We start from the raw sequence: 18,929 nt of genomic DNA, 5'->3' as shown, positions 1-18,929 counted from the left end.
CTGAGTCTCCTGGTTCTAAATAGAAGAAAATGTAGATTTGGGGCAGAACCGAAGGGAAAGGGATTTCCCTTGGCAAATTATTTGCAATTTGTGGATTGGAGCTGACCCAGCTCCAATTCCCTCTGTCATTCTAAGTGCCATCTACAATGTGACCAGCTTATTAAAGAATGAGAACTGGAGGCAGTCCTCCCACAGGGGCTCAACAAAACAGGAGCAGAGTCACAGCCCAGCAGCGTCTTCCTCAGTGTAGCATGTCTAGTTGCTGGCTAGATTCTCACCCTTCAGTTACATGTTCATGCCTAGGCAGCCACTTCTGGGGGCTGTGGGAAGAAGAGCGAGAATATTTATGAGTTGTTTGTGCCTTTCCTTTGGCAGTATGAAAAGCTAGCTGTCATAAATACTGTAGTGGTCCTCAGACTATAGCATGTAACAGAATGCATGTTCTTGAGTCACTGCCAGGGATTCTGAGTTCGTGGGTAGCTCAGGATCCACTTTGTAAAGAGGCATTCCAGGTATTAATACTCCTGAAGCAAGTGGTCCATGGACCACAGTCTGAGAAACACTGATGTCAGTGGAGCACTAGTGTGCAAACTCCAAGTGGCCCCCTTCATCCGTGGTTTAAAGATGCTGCTGTTGCTGGCACAAGTCCCAGGAGATCCAGTGTTTCCTTCTTTACTAACAGGGTCTGTTACTGGCATAATCTGAGGAACATTCAGAAGTCTTTCTCGACTAAGAAGATCTCCAAGGAGCAGCTGCATCTAGAGTTCTAAGGACTTAGCTTCTCCTGTACTCCTTTTAAATCACAGATAGCTACAGAGAACAGCACTTCTGTTGTTCAGTTTTTATTTTTCATAAGGGAAAAAGCCCACTGTGGCATACCTGCAGCAAGTGAAAGTGTAAATACAGCTCCTCTGTCTGCATACTCCACCCTATCAGAGCCCTGGGCTCTCCTCACAGCCCCCACCTTTCTCTGTCCCCAAAGGCCGTACCCAAGATGTACAGACATAGTAAGAAATGCTTTTAGAGTGTCAAGTGAGTTTTTTCTTCTTTCGGACATCTCTATTAACAAAATCCTAAAGAAAATCAATGGATTCCTATTTCCTCATCCATTCATACCATCAGATCCTTCTCAAATTGGCCACAGAATCAGTGGCCTTCACAATGAAACTGACTGCATATGAAATGAATCTGAAAATTCCATTTATTAAAACACATACATTGTCCATGTGGGATGAAAATGTGCACATCACATTCAGGTTTTCCTGCTTTAACATTTCTGTAGTTCTCTCTTTGAAACACACACTCCACAGATCTTATATAGGAAAAATGTGAACAACTTTTGGGCTGCAAAACATTAATGCATACATAACAATTCATCATTGCCAAGAGCAGCTAGAAGCAAATATTTAGGAAGAAAGACAAAGAAGTATAAAAATTCCTAAAGACAGCATGCTTTATTTTCTCAAAATTCCGTATGTGACTATGAGCGTATGGAGAAATCGTTTGATTTTTAAATTTATTGTTTTGTCCTTGGTAGGCAATCTCCTTCAAATATTATTAGCAAAATCAGACATAGATCAAAGTATTTATTTGCATCTTCTGATTGAAATTAAACAGTACTTGGTTTCAAATGTTTTAAAAATAACACTTTTTAAACTGGAGTTGATATTGAGGATCATGTAAAATTGTTCTTTATAGACTTTGCATTCTAAATATGAAGTTTATTGTTACTACTTATTAGTTAATTCCATGGCAGATTTTCATTACTATCGAATATATTATATGTAGAAACTAGGGCCTTAAATAATTAAGCTGACCTTTCCTACTAGTTATTCCTTAAGATAAAATTATGCTGGTGAAAATGACTGTTGAATTTCTCAAGAAATTAAACTCTTTAGAGGCATAAGTAATCGAAAGACTTTTTCCCCTGAATAAGTACAAATACCAAGAAGCCAAAACTCATATAAAGATTTTCGTATTATAATTCCATACTGTAAGACATAAAATTATGAAAAAGCCAAAACATTTTCCTTAAAATGCTCCCTAGAAATTGTAATTCCATCTTAATTGCTCCAAAGATCTAGATTTACATGGAAATATAAAGAGTCCTTCTGAGAAAAGGAAATGCTGTGAATAGTGGAAATCGTCTGGGCCTTCTAGTGATGCCTCAGTCACCACCAAAGAGTGTTTTATTCATTCATGCTTGTTTTCATGTGACCACATACTCAATTCGTGTTTTGGCCCATGTAAAAACTGTGATATGTTTTAGCTTATTCCATAATGTTACTAAGCTAATTGTACAATGCTGTAGTTTAATAAATACTCTGCTGTTTTTTTCACCCCTAAATCTTCATGGGCGTCCTAACTGTAACAAAAACCCCACAATTTGAACAGAAGAAAAGAAGCATCTGGTTACAGAAGTGCATTCATACATTTCACAAATGTTTCAGTATCCTCTTCTCCCCGACCCCAGCATGAGCTTTAATTGGATGTATTTATTCTTTCACCAGCATGCCCATGAAGGAGCTAAGGAAAACATTTACCAAGTCTGTTTCAAAATCTGTCCTTGGCATATCAAACTTTTTCTCTTCCTTTTTCATGCTTTTTTTTTAAAAAAAAAAAAAAACAGGAGAAAGCGAATAGAGAGGAAAGAGAGAATAAAATTAATTGGGAGATGGAGATGATATTTGGGGATTTGAAAGCAAACAAGATGTAAGAGAGGCCCTCTTTGACTGAAAATGACACAGAAAAAGGTGATCAAGGCTTCCAGGGCCTGCTGTTACTGATGGAGACTACAGCTACAATGAAAAATTACTCTCACTACCATATCTTGGGGAAGGAGCGCTCTAGTTGCAAGGAATTTGTAAATAAAGGCCGAGAGACTCTAACAAACAAGATGGAGAACAAAAACAAAGATTCCATTAAAAAATTTGTTAAGTGAAAAACCAAGACCATCTCAGTGGACAAAAGAGCCAGAACTCTTTCTGGTAGAGCCGGCCGTGGGGACCGCACCTGCCGCCCAAAGAGTGGCGATTTGAGGTCCTTCTCCCTGGAGAGTGAATAGCTGGAGTTCTGAGAATGGTCACCTTCTCTGGAGCTGTGGGTTTATTTCTTCTGATACTTGAACAAAGGAGGGCCATGGTTTTCTTGTTAAGAGCACAAAAAATGTTCTTTTAATCTAGAATATCCATGATTCAGGGAAAGAGGGAATTTGCTCATACTCATGGCAAAAGCATTTCCCAGCTCATGGTGAATGCTTAACTCTCCTGCTTGGTGACAGCTGTGCTGCCCTGGGTCCTGGATAAACCAAAATGCTTTGGATTCTGGAAAACGTATTGAAGAGGCATTTATACCACTATTAACTAGGAGGTATTTTAGGTGTGGCTAAGGCTCTGAAGTAATCTCAATTTTCAAAATACTGAGATTTTCTTTCCTCTCCAGGGTCTTTTCCCTTTCATTTCCTTTCCCAGCTTTAGAGTAAAACAACAAAACTTCTGAATGGATGTAACATAGGGACATTTTCATGCAATATTACTCAAAAATTGTCACAAATATATGAAAGCACCAGTCACAACACAGGATTTACTTTTACTTGCAGAATCAAAGCTATCATGTACACATGTTAGGAATAGTGAAAAGAGAACACAGACAACCGGCATTTTTTGTCGTTGTTACCATGAGAATACACCACGGGGAACATCTCCCTAAACATTTTGTTTGATCATTCTTGGAGTTCAATCTGATAGACCAGTCCAGCCTTATCTCCACACTACTCTAATGGGGAGGGGTGGAAGGAGGGGTAGAGGAGAAGGAAGAAAGAAAAAGAAAGGCACAGTGACTATACATCAATGCCATTAAACCGAATTGCATCTACACGGGACATCTCAGCTTATCAAAGGGTATTCTAAAGACAATATTCATTCCAAGAAGGTCACACATATCTTACCTCAGTACAGCTGTCTGTTTTAATTGTTATTTTTTAAAATATGAAGCAGAAACATGAGGATTTTGGGGGGGGACTGGGGGATAGCAGAAAAGAAGTGACACCAATTTTATTTTTATATATTCCCCTCCTCCAGGCAGTTCGTCAGAATCAGATCTCTTAACTCAGGATGTGGATCGGCTTGCGTTCTCATAAAGGGGACCAGATCTTTAAACATGCATAGCCTGGAGTTTCCAGAATGGTTCTCCTCGCTCTCTTCAAATGCCGTGGACTAGAAAGGTGCCCACTTTGCTAAAAACTCTACATCAATGTCCCAGGAGCCCGGAGGCTCTTCAGGCCCCTCTCAAAGACTTAAAGGATGGCACAGAAAAACTTCTTCTCCCTAAACGGGTTTTCTGAAGCCGGAACAGGGGTCAGGAGGGGGTCTTCCTTGGCATGTGCTTCACAGTAGGCCATCAAATCTGCAGCTGCCTTGGACACCTGGAAAGGGAGACAAAAACAACCAACACTGGAGTCTGGTACAGTCAGTCAAGGCCCAAGGCTTTAGAGCCCAATGTCCTGGCATCAAATCCTTGCTCCATGAAGCAAGATACTCAGCCTCTAAAAGCTCCTGCTTCCTCATCTGCAAAGAAGAAAGTGGATGACACTGACCTCACAGGATTGTTGCCAGCAAGTCTGGGACTAGGTTAAGGTGAGTGAGGCACTTAGGGTGCAGAACAGAAGGAGGCACTCGCTGGCAGGGGCATGCAGGTGTCAACCCTGCACTTCCATAGCCCCGCAGGTGGCTGTCTCCTTCATTTTTTTTTTTTTTTTTTTTTTTTTTGAGATGCAGTCTCGCTCTGTTGCCCAGGCTGGAGTGCAGTGGCTTGATCTTGGCTCACTGCAACCTCTGCCTCCTGGGTTCAAGCAATTATCTTGCCTCAGCCACCCTAGTAGCTGGGACTACAGGTGTGTGCCATGGTGCCTGGCTAATTTTTTGTACTTTTGGTAGAGACAAGGTTTCACCACGTTGGCCAGGCTGGTCTTGAACTCCTGGACTCATGTGATCCACCTGTCTCGGCTTCCGAAAGTGCTGGGATTACAGACGTGAGCCACTGTGCCCGGCCCTCCTTCACTTTTGTGCTCCGATATCTCATTGCCCCACCCTAGTCCCAGCCCTGGTAACAAGGGTTAAATGAAAAAATCCCTGTAAATCATTTAGTGTCTGGCACATAGCAAGCTTTCCACACAGGCTAGCCATTATTATCATTTTGTAGTCGTGACTCTCTGCTTCAGGAATTGTGCTAGGGATGCCTAAAACCATGTCAATTTCCCTTTTTAAGCAGATGCATCAGGAGATATATCTATGTATACACACACTATATAGAACATATTTTTATACTTCATATATATTAAAATTTATACCTGTGACTTTAACCAAGCATTGTGCCCTTTAGTGATGTTTCACTGGGAGGCCGTCACTGATTCTGGCGATGCTGTCATTTCTTACAACATATTTGTAGCTGCTTGTTACAAGTTCCCTGTAGTACCTTCCTTCAACCATCTTCACCAGAGGAAATTTTTACTACATTAGAGGGTGGATTTAGTTTCAGGAAATAAACTAAAAGTCATCTATAGCTACATCTGGGGACTAGGTAAATGATCAACCTGGGGAATGCCATTTGGGGTCAAATTTTTTACATAAAATAACACATTTCCACATGAAAGCAACACCACTGTACTACTATGAACGCCTTTCAAGTAACTACTGAAAGGATAATCTAATTTAAGATTTGGGTGAATTATATTATTACTAAAGATAGTCACTGCCCCTTCCTACAAGTGGGACATACATGCCCACATGATGACATCAGACTTGCCCAGTGACATAAGCTTGCTCTGGCCAGAGAGATGTGAGCAGAATTTATGTGGATCAATTATGGGCAGAAACTTTAGGAGCCAATGCACAGTTTGCCATGTCCCTTCCTCTATACCACTTCGTCCAACTGAAATAATTTATGAGGAACCCTCTTAATTGATGCAGAGGTTTTAACAAATGGCATAGTGGCAATACCCTTGATTTGTTTCTTGTCCCAGGGCTGAGTTGATTAAACCTTTGTCACTCCTGCCTCAGCCTCCCGAGTAGCTGGGACTACAGGTGCATGCCACCATGCCTAGCTGGTTTTTCAAAAATTTTCTTGCTATTTTGCCCACGCTGGTCTTGAACGCCTGACCTCAAGCCATCCTCCCGCCTCACCTTCCGGAGTCCTGGGATTACAGGTGTAAGTCACTGTGCCTGGCCTTTGTTACTTAAGGCTACTTCAACTTTATGATTTACTGGTTGGGTAGAGAAATCAGTTTCCTCTTCTCATCCCATAAACCATTGAATTTTTGGGGTCTCTGTTCCCTTTGCCACAGAACAGATAGAAGCAACATTCCAGACAGAGGCTGCTCCATCTGCCAGCATCCCTGATGAAGGTGACATGGTGTGGAGTGGCAGCTGATTTATGATTGACATGTGGTAGGAGTGAGAAGTGTGCCTGTGCTATTGCAAACCCCTAAGAATGAAGGGTAGGGCACCTTCTGTTACTACCACAACATCTAGCCAACCCTAATTGACACAAAGAGGTACAGGTATTGGTTTGTGTATTTGTTTCCTCTGGCTGTCTTGAACAAGTCATCACAAACTGGGTAACTTAAACCAATAGAAATTTATTCTGTTAGAGACTAGCAGTTTGAAATCAAGGCATCAGCATTGTTGGTCCCTTCTGGAGGCTCTGAGCGAGAATCTGTTCCATGCTTCTCTCCTAGTGCCTGGTGGTTGCTGGCAATCTGTGGTATCCCTTGGCTTATAGACATATCACTCCAATCTCTGTCTCTATTTTCACATGGAATTCTCTCCTGAGTGTCTGTGTCTTTATGTGGCATTCTCCTCTCTGTGTGTCCAAATTTCCCATCTCACCAGTTAGAGTTACCCTAATCCAGTATGATTCCTCTTAATTTGATTACATCTACAAATACCCTATTTCCAAGTAAGGTCACATTCTAAGATTCCAGGTGGGCATAAATTTTAGGGGACACTAGTCAACCCAATACATGATATGTATGTAAAAATCAGTCTCACTTTTTAATAGACATTACAGTACTTATAAAAATATTTTTATTTTATACTTATTTTGTTCCAGACATTGAGTTAAATTTCCTCTTTTGATCTTCACAGTAATCCTGAGGTAAGAATTATTATCCTCTTTTTATAGATGAAAAATTGAGGCTCAGCAGATTATATAAGTTGTTCAATATCATAGAGCAAAGCACACAGCAGAAAAAGAACTTGAACTCGAATGTGTTGCCATTAAGCCACAGCCATCTGCATATAAACTACTCGAATGTGGGCTTTGTTCCAAAGGTTGAAATTGAAATTCTTTATGAAATGCTTCTATGACAAAATGAAAGGAAACAGCCTGTTTATGTCTTAGCTCTCCCACATGAAAACAAAGGACAGACTTTCAGACTGAATTGAGATCACTTTTTTTCTTCGTTCTTTCTTCTTGTTTGAGCGATAGTCATTGTTACACCAAACAGGAGCTTAGCTGTTAGGCAGTGGAGACTGTAAATCAGTGATATCTAAAACTCATTTGTTACGAAGAGAAGCAGCACCGTTCATCCCTACCCGTTTGCAACACTCACATACAACTATGTAGCATGAATATTAAAAATCTTTTTATGATACAGGAAGTACTATACTAGGAAAATTTAATAACTTAGAGCTGCTCATATCTTTATATTTGAACATTTGATTCTGAATGGTTTCCTTCTTAAAATATATTATGTGTTTTATCTTGTTTCCTCAACAAGATTGCAATCTCCTGTGGGCAATGCTCCAACAGTGTCAGAATCCCAGCAGTAATTAGAATAATTGCTAATATTTATCAGCCCTTGCTATGTGTCAGAACTGTGCTAACCACTTTACATACGGTATCTTATTTAATCCTTACAACAACATTATGGGTCACAAGCTATTATCATTCTCATCTTAAATATGTGAAGTGGAGGCTTCATTAAGTGTTTGCCCCAGGTCCCACAGCTCCTGAGCTACTGAGTTGTGAGTCTCAATGTCCCTGACTTAATCTTCATGAACATTCCTCCTTTCTAACCTGTGGCTGTCTTCCTTGTCCTTTGCCTTATAATGAGTCACAGCAATCGTGTGCCTAGCAGATCTTTCTGCTTTCTGACAATCCCTGCTAACATTTTGCACACAGCTTCTTCTACATTCCTATGCCTACTTCTTCCATGAAGATCTCCCCAATAACTCCAGAAAATCTCTCCCTTTTCTGTCCTGTTGATTCTTCCTCCAAAGATATCTCAAATCTGGCTCCCTTCCTGTTATATCTATTGCAGCTGCCCCAGTTCATACTGCAGTCTTCTCTCTTTGTGATTACTAAAATAACTTTGTAAATAAAGGCAATTAATTTGGATTACCCCAGGGTTCCACAGATCGAATTCGGGGGGTGGTATGTGAACTTCAAATAATACAAAAAATTTACATCTTTATTTTTCACTAACCTCAAATGGAAATTTAACATTTCCTCTCATTATAAATATAGACAACACACTGCAGTAGCCCTAGCAGTACATGTGACTTGGCCACTGATAGATACCAGATACTTTCAATCACATTATATTCATTGCAGACACCTCAACATTGCATTTCTGTTCATCCACCTTATGATTGTAGAGCTATTAGATCTTACATAATCAGTTAACAAAGGAGTACCTATGTATAACTACATCACATATATTTTTAAAAATTGATATTTTAAATATTTTAAAGAATATTATTTAAAATGTTTTACAAAAATATTCTAATGACCCTCATGTCAATATAATTAGTTTCTTTTGTAATTGAAAAACATGATTCTAAGAAGGAGACCATAGGCTTGAGCAGACAGACAAATGAGTCAAGAGCACAAAAATGTTTAATTATCTCAGTTTTAAATGACTTCCTGTGTTCATAACTATGCAGGAGTAGTATTCTCCATACTGTAGCTAGAAAGATATTTTAAAAATACAAGTGGATTCCTATCATTCTCCTATTTAAAACCTTCAATAACTTCTCATTGTAATTTGTAGAAAACCAAAACTTTGTAAAACAGCCTGTGGGTATTGCATGTTTTGGGCCTCCCCCTCTCTCCAATTTCATGTTGTAGCATTCTTCCCTCTCAAATATCTCCTTTACTTTTTGAAAGCTCCAAGTTCTTTTTTGCCTCAGAGTGTCACATATTCAGTATCCTAGAATATTGTTCTCTTCATCTCCTCAATGGGTTGGCTTATCGTCTTCCTTCAGAAGTCAGCAGAAATACCACCTCTTTGTAGAACCTTCACTGATCGCCTCATCCACAGTGACTTTCCTGATTATTTTCTCTCAGAGTACTTTCTCACATTCTTCTCTTTCACAGAAATTATAAATTGCTGTCACAGTTTATAATTACGGACATCGTTTGTTTATTTGCCATTTAATATTTGCCTTTCCCTTTAGGCTCTGGGCTCCACGAAGGCAGGAACCACACCTGTGTTATTTACTACTGTATAATCAGTGCCAGACACATATTCAACACTCATAGTAATTGCTGAAGGAGTTCTCAAACATAATCTTCTTCAACAGATATTTCATGCAACGAATATTTACTGAGCATCAAATATGCCAGGTGTAGTCTGGATACTTGCAATAATCAGGGAACAAAATATACAAAGATGCTTGTCCCTGTAGAGTTTATACAGCATTCTATACTTCCAATTTTGGCTATGACGGAGTAATAAGGGCCAACTAAACTCTCCTGCCTTAAATTAAAAACTGGGCAGAATATATGAAGAAATAATTTTTAACTTTTAGACAATAGGCAGCACAGAGGAGTGATCCCTGAGAGAAGGGAGATAAGATAAATTCTACAGTTGCCCCAGCTTACTGCCTGCCACTGCACAGGGAGGGAGTACCCAGACAGAGTTCAGCAATCTCCCTGAGTTGAGGAGAGAATAGCAGAGAAGAAAGAATTACACTAGAGGAGAGAAAGCTCTTAAGGCCTCTGGAGGATTCATCTTGAGTCTTTAGCCGAATACTGATTGGCACATGCATAGGAGAAAACCACTTGAGGCTATGCAAAGAATATCAGGAAGGAGCAAGTAAAACAATCCTGGAGATCACATAGGGCCAGAGTAGAAAGGCTTCCCAGCACACAAGACATTGAGTAGAGTCCTAACAAGGTTATTACTTCATTAGTGATGCCATATAGCCCCAGGTTAAATGTTGTGGACCCACCTATCAAAGTTGAAAAGTTGAAAAGTAAGTCTTGAATAGATCAAAATGTTTCCAAGTAACTTAACTGTTATTTTAACAATTGTTAAATACTTTAACAAAAGTAACAATTGTTATTTTTAAACAATTGTTATTTTAACAATTGTTAATATCGTCCACATGATCAAGAAGGTAGAATAAATCAACACATGATAAAAAGACATACAGAAGATATAAAAAGGCACAAATCAAATATGTAGACATGAAAAAATACAATGAGATGAAAAATACAATGAATAGAATTAGCAGATTTATAGACACGAATATTGTTAAAATAACAATTGTTAATATTGTCCACATGATCAAGAAGGTAGGATAAATCAACACATGATAAAAAGACATATGGAAGATATAAAAAGGCACAAATCAAATATGTAGAGATGAAAAAATACAATGAGGTGAAAAATACAATGAATAAAATTAGCAGATTAGCCACTGTAGAAGAAAGATTAGTGAACTTGAAGATAGCAATAGAAACTATCCAAAATGAAGTGCAGAGAGAAAATAGACTGAAAAAAAAAATGAACAAAACACACTGAGATAGGAGACAACTTCAAATGACTTAATACACATATAATTGGAGTCCCTAAAGAAGCAGAGAGATATGGGGAGTGAAAGATAAAGAAAAAATATTTGAAGATATAATGGCTGAAAAATTTCCAAATTTAATGAAAACTGCAAATCCACAGGTTCAAGTAACTCAAGAAACCCCAAATGAAGAAAGATAAATCAAATGACACCAATGCACAGCATAATCACATTGCTTATATGGTATTTGAGTGGGAGAATGGTGAGAATAGGCAATGAAACATAGTGGTTATATAGAGAATGTTGGAAGGTAGTAAGTTCATAAGAAAATAAAGAAGTAGATCAGGGTAAAGGGGATTGAGAGAGTGTGTTGGTGATGGTAGGGAGGGGTCTGGGGAACAGGTTGCAATAGTTAAGCTTAATTAAGAAAATAATCAATCTTTTGGTAGAAACTTACAAAATGAAAGTTACAATAAAATAAATGGTGGCCCATTGACTTACATTCTAACGAAGCACTCAGAATGCTGTGTTGTGAACAGTACTCTATGGGAGTCAAGGGTAGAAGCAGAGACTACCCTGGAGGCTACTGCTTTATCAAAGTGAAGGGCAACAGGGATTCAGAATAGAGTAATAGCAGCGGAGGTGGTACAAAGTAGTCTAATTCTGGATAAATAGCATTTGAATGTAGAATCACCAGGATTTTCTAATGGATTAGATGCACAGTATGAATAAAAAAGGAAAATTAAGAATAACTCTAAGTTTTTGGACCAAGCAAATGAAAAATGAACTTGCTGTCAGTTGAGCTGGGTAGGGCTATGGCAACAGGCTTTTGGGGGTGAAGATCAAGAATGCAGTTTTAGACAGATTGAAATTGAAAAGTCTATTAGTGAGATGTATGATGCTGGAGTTTGAGATAAATAATTGGGCTAGAGCTATAAATTCGGTAATCAAGGTCCTAGAGACGGTACACTAAGCCTTGGGAACTAACAAGATCACCAAGAAAGTAGAGCTGAGTAATGAATGAACCCTAGGACCCTTGAATGTAATAAGTTGGAGAGCCTAAGACAAACTAGAGGAGAATTAAAAGGAGTAGCCTGTGAAAGTAGGCATTACTAAGAGGCAAATAAAGAAAGTGTTTCAAGGCACAATGAGTCATCAATCATGTCAAATGCTGCCAAGACATCAAATAAGATGAAAACTGGTAACTATTAAATTTAGCAGTCTGGAGTCATTGGTGATCTTGATGAGAGAAGCTTCAGTGGAATGGTGGGTGTGAAAGCCTCATTGGAATGGGTTTAAGAGTAAATGGGCCTTCTGCTCCTTCTTCTTCCTGGACAATTCAATCTTAAAATGATTAGGTAGGACCAAGCAAGTTAGGATTTTACATTAGCTCAGGGACTCATGATGGGATATCAGAGCTGAAGTAGGATAAGGAGAACATCTACGCAGGGTCCAGCCTGGTAAGGAGTATAGGAACCTGAATGAATGTGCAAGGCATCCATGTGGGGAGAGGAGGCCATGGAGTGGAAGCTTGGTTCCCTACAAGACAGTGACCAAACAAGGATAAGGGGAGCCAGGTGTCTCACTGCAGGTGAAGGGAGTTACAAATACGGAAAGTAGAAAACTGGAATGAACCCTGCAGTGTAGGGTAGGAATTGGTGGTGTCAGTGAGAACTTATGGTTACATATACACATACATACAGATATAGAAACAAATATAAATGGGGGGGGGATGGAAGAGAGAGAGACAGACTGATTGTATGACTGTATTATCTAGCTCTATCCACTGAGAGGTCCTGGGGGCAGCAACACTTCAGCAGTGAGCACATTTGGCATCTAGATCTTGGTTTCTAAATACCATTCTCAAAGGAACCAGGAACCAGTGCTCTTTGGAAAAAAGGATGATTCCAGGACTGGGGCAGGGAAAACAAGGGGAGCTTAGAACATCTTTCTGTGCCAAAAACTGAGAAAGAGCTCAAAGAATGAGGGCAGCATGCCAAAAGGACACAATAACCACTTTCAGTCTGTGCCAACGGAAACATCAAAATACATGATGATAGTAGCAGACTGTACACCACTGAATAAAAGAGGAAATTCCTTCCCAAATTCCAAATACTTTTTAACTTCAAAAAGAAAACAAATAGGTTTGTGTGGAGAAATCTGGAAAACACATTAGTCAGGTAGTGAAACTTAACATTACCAGTCAGTAACAATTTGAGATAACATCCCACCAATAGAATACAATGAAATGGATACTCCATTAGTTCTATGATATGAATGCCAAAGTTTTGTTACCTGAATTTAATTATAATTATCTGAAAAACCCAAACTGAGTGACATTCTAAAAAATAAATGGCCTATAATCTCCAAAAGTGTCAAGGTCATGAAGGTCACGGAAGTCTAAAGAACTGTGCCAGACAGGACAACTCAATGCAATAAATGATTCTGAACTTGGTCCTCTCGCTAAAAGGGACATTACTGGGATGATTTGCATACTTAAATGGGATCTCAGGATTAGAAGGTAGTAATGAGTCAGTGTTAATTTCCTGATTCTGATGATTGTATTATGAGTATGTAGAAGAATGTCCTTACTTGTAGAAAATACACATTACAGTATTCAGAGGTGACAGGACATCTTTTGACAACTTATTCTCAACTGGCTCAGGAGAAAACAAAATTGTTTGCACCATACATGCAACTCTTCTGTAACTCTGAGATTACTTCCAGAATAAAAATGACTTTGCAAAAGAAAAGGAAAAGAGAAATTAGAGATGGTGGATATAGATACTTTTTTCAAAGTCACACTGCAAAAAATGTAAACAATTGAGGCCGTTGCTAGAAGGGGAAGTGGAGGGATTGAGAAAAAAATCAAATTTTATTTAAGATGGAGAAATAACACCATGTTTGTATGATAATGGAAATGATGTAGAGAATCAAAAACTGATGATGCAGGATAGACAGAAGGTGGAAGAATAAACTGCTGGAGGAGGTTTCTTGGTTAGAGAGGTGGGATCTACTGCACAAGTGAAGGACTTCACTTTTGATCACAGCAAGGATCTCCCCAGATTAGCAATTGCTGAAATCCTGCTATCCAGCATCCTCACCAAACCAGACTGGGACTGAGAACCCGGAAGTAAGGAGTTGTGGGGGTGGTGGGGCGGGGCAGGTGGTACTCTAGACAGCTTCAATGAAGGCTACCGGACTGTGAGTCTAGGCTCCAAAAAAACAGGAGAATTACTCTAGAAAGACTGCTTGACAATGCCAAGATGAAGCAGTTGTCAGTAAGGATAAAAACCAGATCCCCAAATTTAAACAGAAGGTAGAGATATAATCCATCTTCATTACATCTGAAATTGAGACACATCTTAAAATTGATGTTGCAAAATGCTTGCAAGCCATCAGGCAAAAAATAAGCACAGGCTGTCATTGCCTATACACACGGGAAATTGCCTGTGTATTAAGGGTATCAGTCATAAAATCATGGCTTTAGTTGGGTTGCCCGCATTAATGGAGCCATCTAAGGTTGACTTAACTTTAATTTGTGTTTTAAAAGGATTTCAAAGATTATACTGGATGGAGGCTTGAGATGGGAAGTGTGTATAGAAAAACAATCCAACTGTTTCCTCCTAATCTATACTCACACCACTCTACATACTTCTTTTATGATACCAGATGTGTAGGTTTTCCCACACCAAGCAATTCTCTGGCCCACCTGTGTGTCCTACAATTTAATTCAATTCTGATACTATCTATGTGGAGATAGAAACAGATCCCACAGGTAAGAGCTTAGTCTCACAAGGCTGCCCCTGCCCCATTTCAAATGCCAATAGCAAGCAGTAGGCCCCCAGGTTACTCACAAGTTCTGTCCAACTTGGCTACAAATCAGAGGTTCCCATGACTACCTCTTCAGGTTGGATAATTTGCTAGAGTAGCTCACAGAACCCAAGAAAACAGTTTACTTGCTATTTCCAACTTATTGCAAAGGATATTTTAAAGGATATAAATGAAGAGTTGGAGAAAGAGATATATAGGGTGAGGTTGGAATTGGCCTAGAAGGAGGATTGTATTCCATTTTTCCTAATAAAATTGAACACAAGCATTTTAGGGAAGGGATACTCTCAGCTCAAATGCTGGAAAAATACTTAAAATGTCCTAAACCTAGAATATATGTCCTCTCTCTAGTTCCAAGCATGGCATCTAACTGGACCATTTCTCACTACAGGGTTCCATGAAGTTCAATTTCAATCTATTATCATAATCATCATAAAGATGACTTAATCATTAGAAATGTCCATATTTGGCTCACTAATTTATACATATTTGTCCTCGTTGTGAAAGTCAGTCTGTTCTTTTTATATGTTAAAGTGTTTTAAACAGAAGGCACACTATAAATGCTAGATATTTATGATCATACAATGATATGAAACAATTTATCTTTCTTTAAAATGACTAATTCCATCCTTTTAAAAAATATTTAATTTGACTTCCCCATTACCACAGTTTTATTTGTCCAGTTACATTCATGCTTGGAATCTCCAAGTCCATGAATGTAACTGGGAATGTCATGGGGAATATAGTAATGTTTTGTTATATGACACTCTTAATATACAAATTTAAAGCTGTCTACTGAAAAAAGCTTTTACAAAATGCTTGTGTACCCCAGTACCATGAAAGATGCAAACAAGTAAACAACATGGTCTTTGAAAAGGACTATGTAGTCTAGGTGGAAAAATTTATTTGATGAAGATGAAACTAATTAGTAAATTGATTAGTAAATATGGTCAGAATAGAAAAAGAGATTCATGAACAAGTAGGAACTTGAGCTGACCCCTAAAGGAGGAATAAGATTGGGAGAGGCAAAGAAATAAGAGGGAAGGGTATTCTCAGTGAGAAACCCAGAATAACCAGAGAGGTGACACTTTGCATAGCACACTTTTAGAACGATAAAAGGAATCACTTGGAAAGGTCTGTTGGGAGTATATGGGAGAAATGAGACATTTTTCTGTGGGGTCAATTTATGGAGCAGCCAATTAGTTAAGAAGCAATCATTTTACCCATGCTCTTGCCTTGCATCTTATATCTTTTACTCTTAAATTTACATTATTTTTCATAATATTAATAGCATCTCCTGCCAAAGAGCATCTTTCCAGCTTACAATGATTCCTATTCCCATTCCCATTCCTCTACATGGGCAGGTTAATTCCTAGGGGCTATGTCTGTATAATGGAGTTCAATTTGAATGTCAGTTGATTGAAGCTGGAGACGGCTCATTCTTGCTGGAACAGAGATGGCACTCTAGGACTACGTGCTATGGAGACTGAAAATGATTGAATCAAGCCATCTCTTTTTTCATGGAGCTGGAACTATGAGTTGTGATCCTGGGAACCATGGGCAGCCATCTTGTGCCTGCTATATGAACCTGGCAGCTAAAAATCCCTTCTTCCCAGGAAAAGGAAGAGGCAGACACAGAGAGAGGAGCAGAGACAGGTGACGGAGCACTTGCAGTTCTCAATGGCCTTCCAGTTCTCACTTCCACTGCCTATCTAGCCACATTTCTGCTCTTGGATTGAGACATCCTGTATCTTTTATAATCAGTACCTCTTTCTGCTTAAGCTAGCTTGGTTTAGATTCCTATTATTAGAAACTCAAAGAGTCCTAATACAATGATGAATAAACAGATTTACTGAAGCCCTGCTGTCCTTTACTTTTGTGCATGTTCCCTCCTCTTGTGCTCTAAGGACAAGGTTTCTTTCATTTTGTCTTTGGTCAGTGTTAGTGTGAGTCTATTGCTGTTTCATTCATCCAGGTGTCACAGTCCACAGCCCCTCTCTCTCCCTTCCCCTAACTCTCTTCCCAATTTCCTTTTATTTCTCTTTACCCTCTGTCCTTGAATGAAATCCTAACAAAGAAATACAAAGAGGCTGAGAGTATAATTTATATATGCCCGAGGCTTATGAAAAGATAATTGGTTCACTTAGCCCAAATCTCCCAGGGTCTGTGATGTAAAGGGATAGAAAACAAGAAGGCTTAAAAAACAAACATGCTACTCATGTAACTATGTTATTCATAGAGTAGGGCTACTCTATGCAGCATAATTTATTCCGGGTGTCACATGAGGGATAAGGCCACTGCCTGCTTAAGGGACCCTCAACAACTTCAATTCCAGCTGTGTCCCCAAATCCTCCTCTTAAGAGTCCTATTCTTTGCCACCTCAGTTGCAGTAGGTTCTGCCAGACGTATATAAAGCCATTTCTATCCTTTATAGCTTGAAGAGGTCACTACTCTCACTGGAAAATCACAAGCCTGGGATCTTCAGAGAGAAGCCCCTTCCTGCTGACAGGATCACGTATGGAAAGTAGGTGGAGAAGCCTGAATGCTCAAAAGCCTTGAAAAGACTTCTAAAGGCAGATAACCAAGCCCTAAACCAGCTAGCTGACAACCGTGTCAACACAGTCAACACTTTATCCAACTGCTCAACTAAAAATAATCTGTCACTTCACCACAGCAAGCCTGCCTGGCTCTGAGGTACAGAACAAATGCTGAAATACAGGATGCTGCTGTATTTCTAACAATGTAAGGTCCAATGACATCAAGTGGGATTCAGAGATTTGAATGTGAAGATCACCTAGGAAGGCAACTACTCACACCCAGTTTATCAGGTTCATGCTTTGCTTCTTTTTTAGTATTGATTTATTTGTGTCTCTTCAAAGGGCAATCAGAGTGTGGTGTTGGCTTCTTTCTGATGACATTTGGTAACTATGCTTCTTGGATATCTTGTTTGCATCAATAATAGGCCTTGTTCAATTTTTTTGTAGTCTCCAACTAGGTCAGGGATCTTTGAGAGCAAGAATCATGTTTTTGTCTATCTCCATCTCTTTAGAACCTAACAAGCCCTTGCAATTTATAAAGCTCTCAGTAAAGTATTTATTATATAAGTAAATGAATGAACAACTGAACAAACAGCAAAAATCCAACCTCATGATGAGGGTCTAGGAAAACTTTTTAAAGGACCTAATAATTTGATCTGAATCTTTAATGAGTCAATGCAGTCAAGTGTTAAGTAAAGTAAGGTAAGTAAAGCAGCAAGGTAGAGGGGCAAAGGAGACTGGATGTTCTAGGCATTTGAAATTCCCATCAAAAGAATTAAAAGTGGTTCTGTAAGGCATGCAGAAAAGAGAGCAGGAATGAAGCTGAAGAGATGACAGGGGTCGCAGGAACTTTGTATACACTGCTAAAGGGCCTGAATTTTATTTTACTGGTGATGGGGAATCATGAGCTGATTTTCAATAAAGAGGAATGTAATTAGATTTTCTTTTAGAACATTATATTTGGAAGGAATATGGAAGGTAATTGATGGCGGGATGGAGATGTGTTGAGATGGAATTGCAGACAGCAAATAGGAGCCCCTTGCAGTCAGTAATTCAGGTGAGGGATGATAAAAGTCTAAACTATTTCTGAAAAGCTCTATTTCTATTATCTTTCTTCTGCTGTTAGTTTTCATCACCCATGAGCACATCACATCCTCCTTCAGGAACAGTAACTGGGGATGCTGAATATTAACAGAAAACATCAACCACAGTAAAGCTTCACAAACTTTTATCATAGTTGGACCACCTCAAAAGTCAAAGTGGTATTTTCCAGAAGGCCCATGGGCAGAACCTCCTCTCCCTCAAAAAGAACTGAATGACCCTTTCTGATTTGACAATCCATGGGCCACCTTACTTCTCTCAGCAGGTATTGTGCCCACCTGTTGCTTTGTGCTTTTTCAGCAAGAGAGTGAAAAAGAAGAAGCAAGAAAAGAGGAGAAGAGGAAGATGGCAAAGGAGCACGGTAAGGTCGCTTTAGTGATCTCAGTCATGAAGAAAGAAGAAGAATTAAGGCTGTTGAAAGAAGAGCAGGAGCTGATTAAATCCTGTGGTCCATTACTAGGCATCAAATTTTACGAAGGAGATTTAGGATAATGGGAAAATGTCCATGGGTATTTGCTCATCTTACTTGTAGAGAAAGAAGAGCTCTCTCTTCACTCTCTAGCACATACCTGATGAGACTTAGCAGAAGTAAACTCCTTCCCATAGGACAGTGGTTCTCAACCTTGGCTATACATCGGAATGAACTGAAAAATTCTTTTTA

At 39.1% G+C, this 18,929-nt stretch overlaps 1 protein-coding gene across 4 annotated transcripts in view; it reads right to left on the bottom strand.

The window, feature by feature from the left end:
• Positions 1–1,183: 1,183 nt before the first annotated feature.
• Positions 1,184–18,929, bottom strand: part of GNG2 (G protein subunit gamma 2) — a 143,820-nt gene continuing 126,074 nt past the window's right edge. For all 4 annotated transcript variants that reach the window (XM_057299696.1, XM_055097583.1, XM_014347576.4 and 1 more), the window contains one exon: positions 1,184–4,423. In XM_057299696.1, the coding sequence (XP_057155679.1) occupies positions 4,295–4,423 (129 nt within the window). In that variant the 3' untranslated portion in view covers positions 1,184–4,294. The remainder of the gene's footprint in view (positions 4,424–18,929) is intronic.

This window comes from Pan paniscus, chromosome 15 (genome assembly GCF_029289425.2).
Source record: "Pan paniscus chromosome 15, NHGRI_mPanPan1-v2.0_pri, whole genome shotgun sequence".
In the NCBI taxonomy this organism is placed as follows: domain Eukaryota; kingdom Metazoa; phylum Chordata; class Mammalia; order Primates; family Hominidae; genus Pan; species Pan paniscus.
The sequence above is the reverse complement of the archived record's forward strand: the minus strand, read 5'-3'. Positions and strand labels throughout refer to the sequence as shown.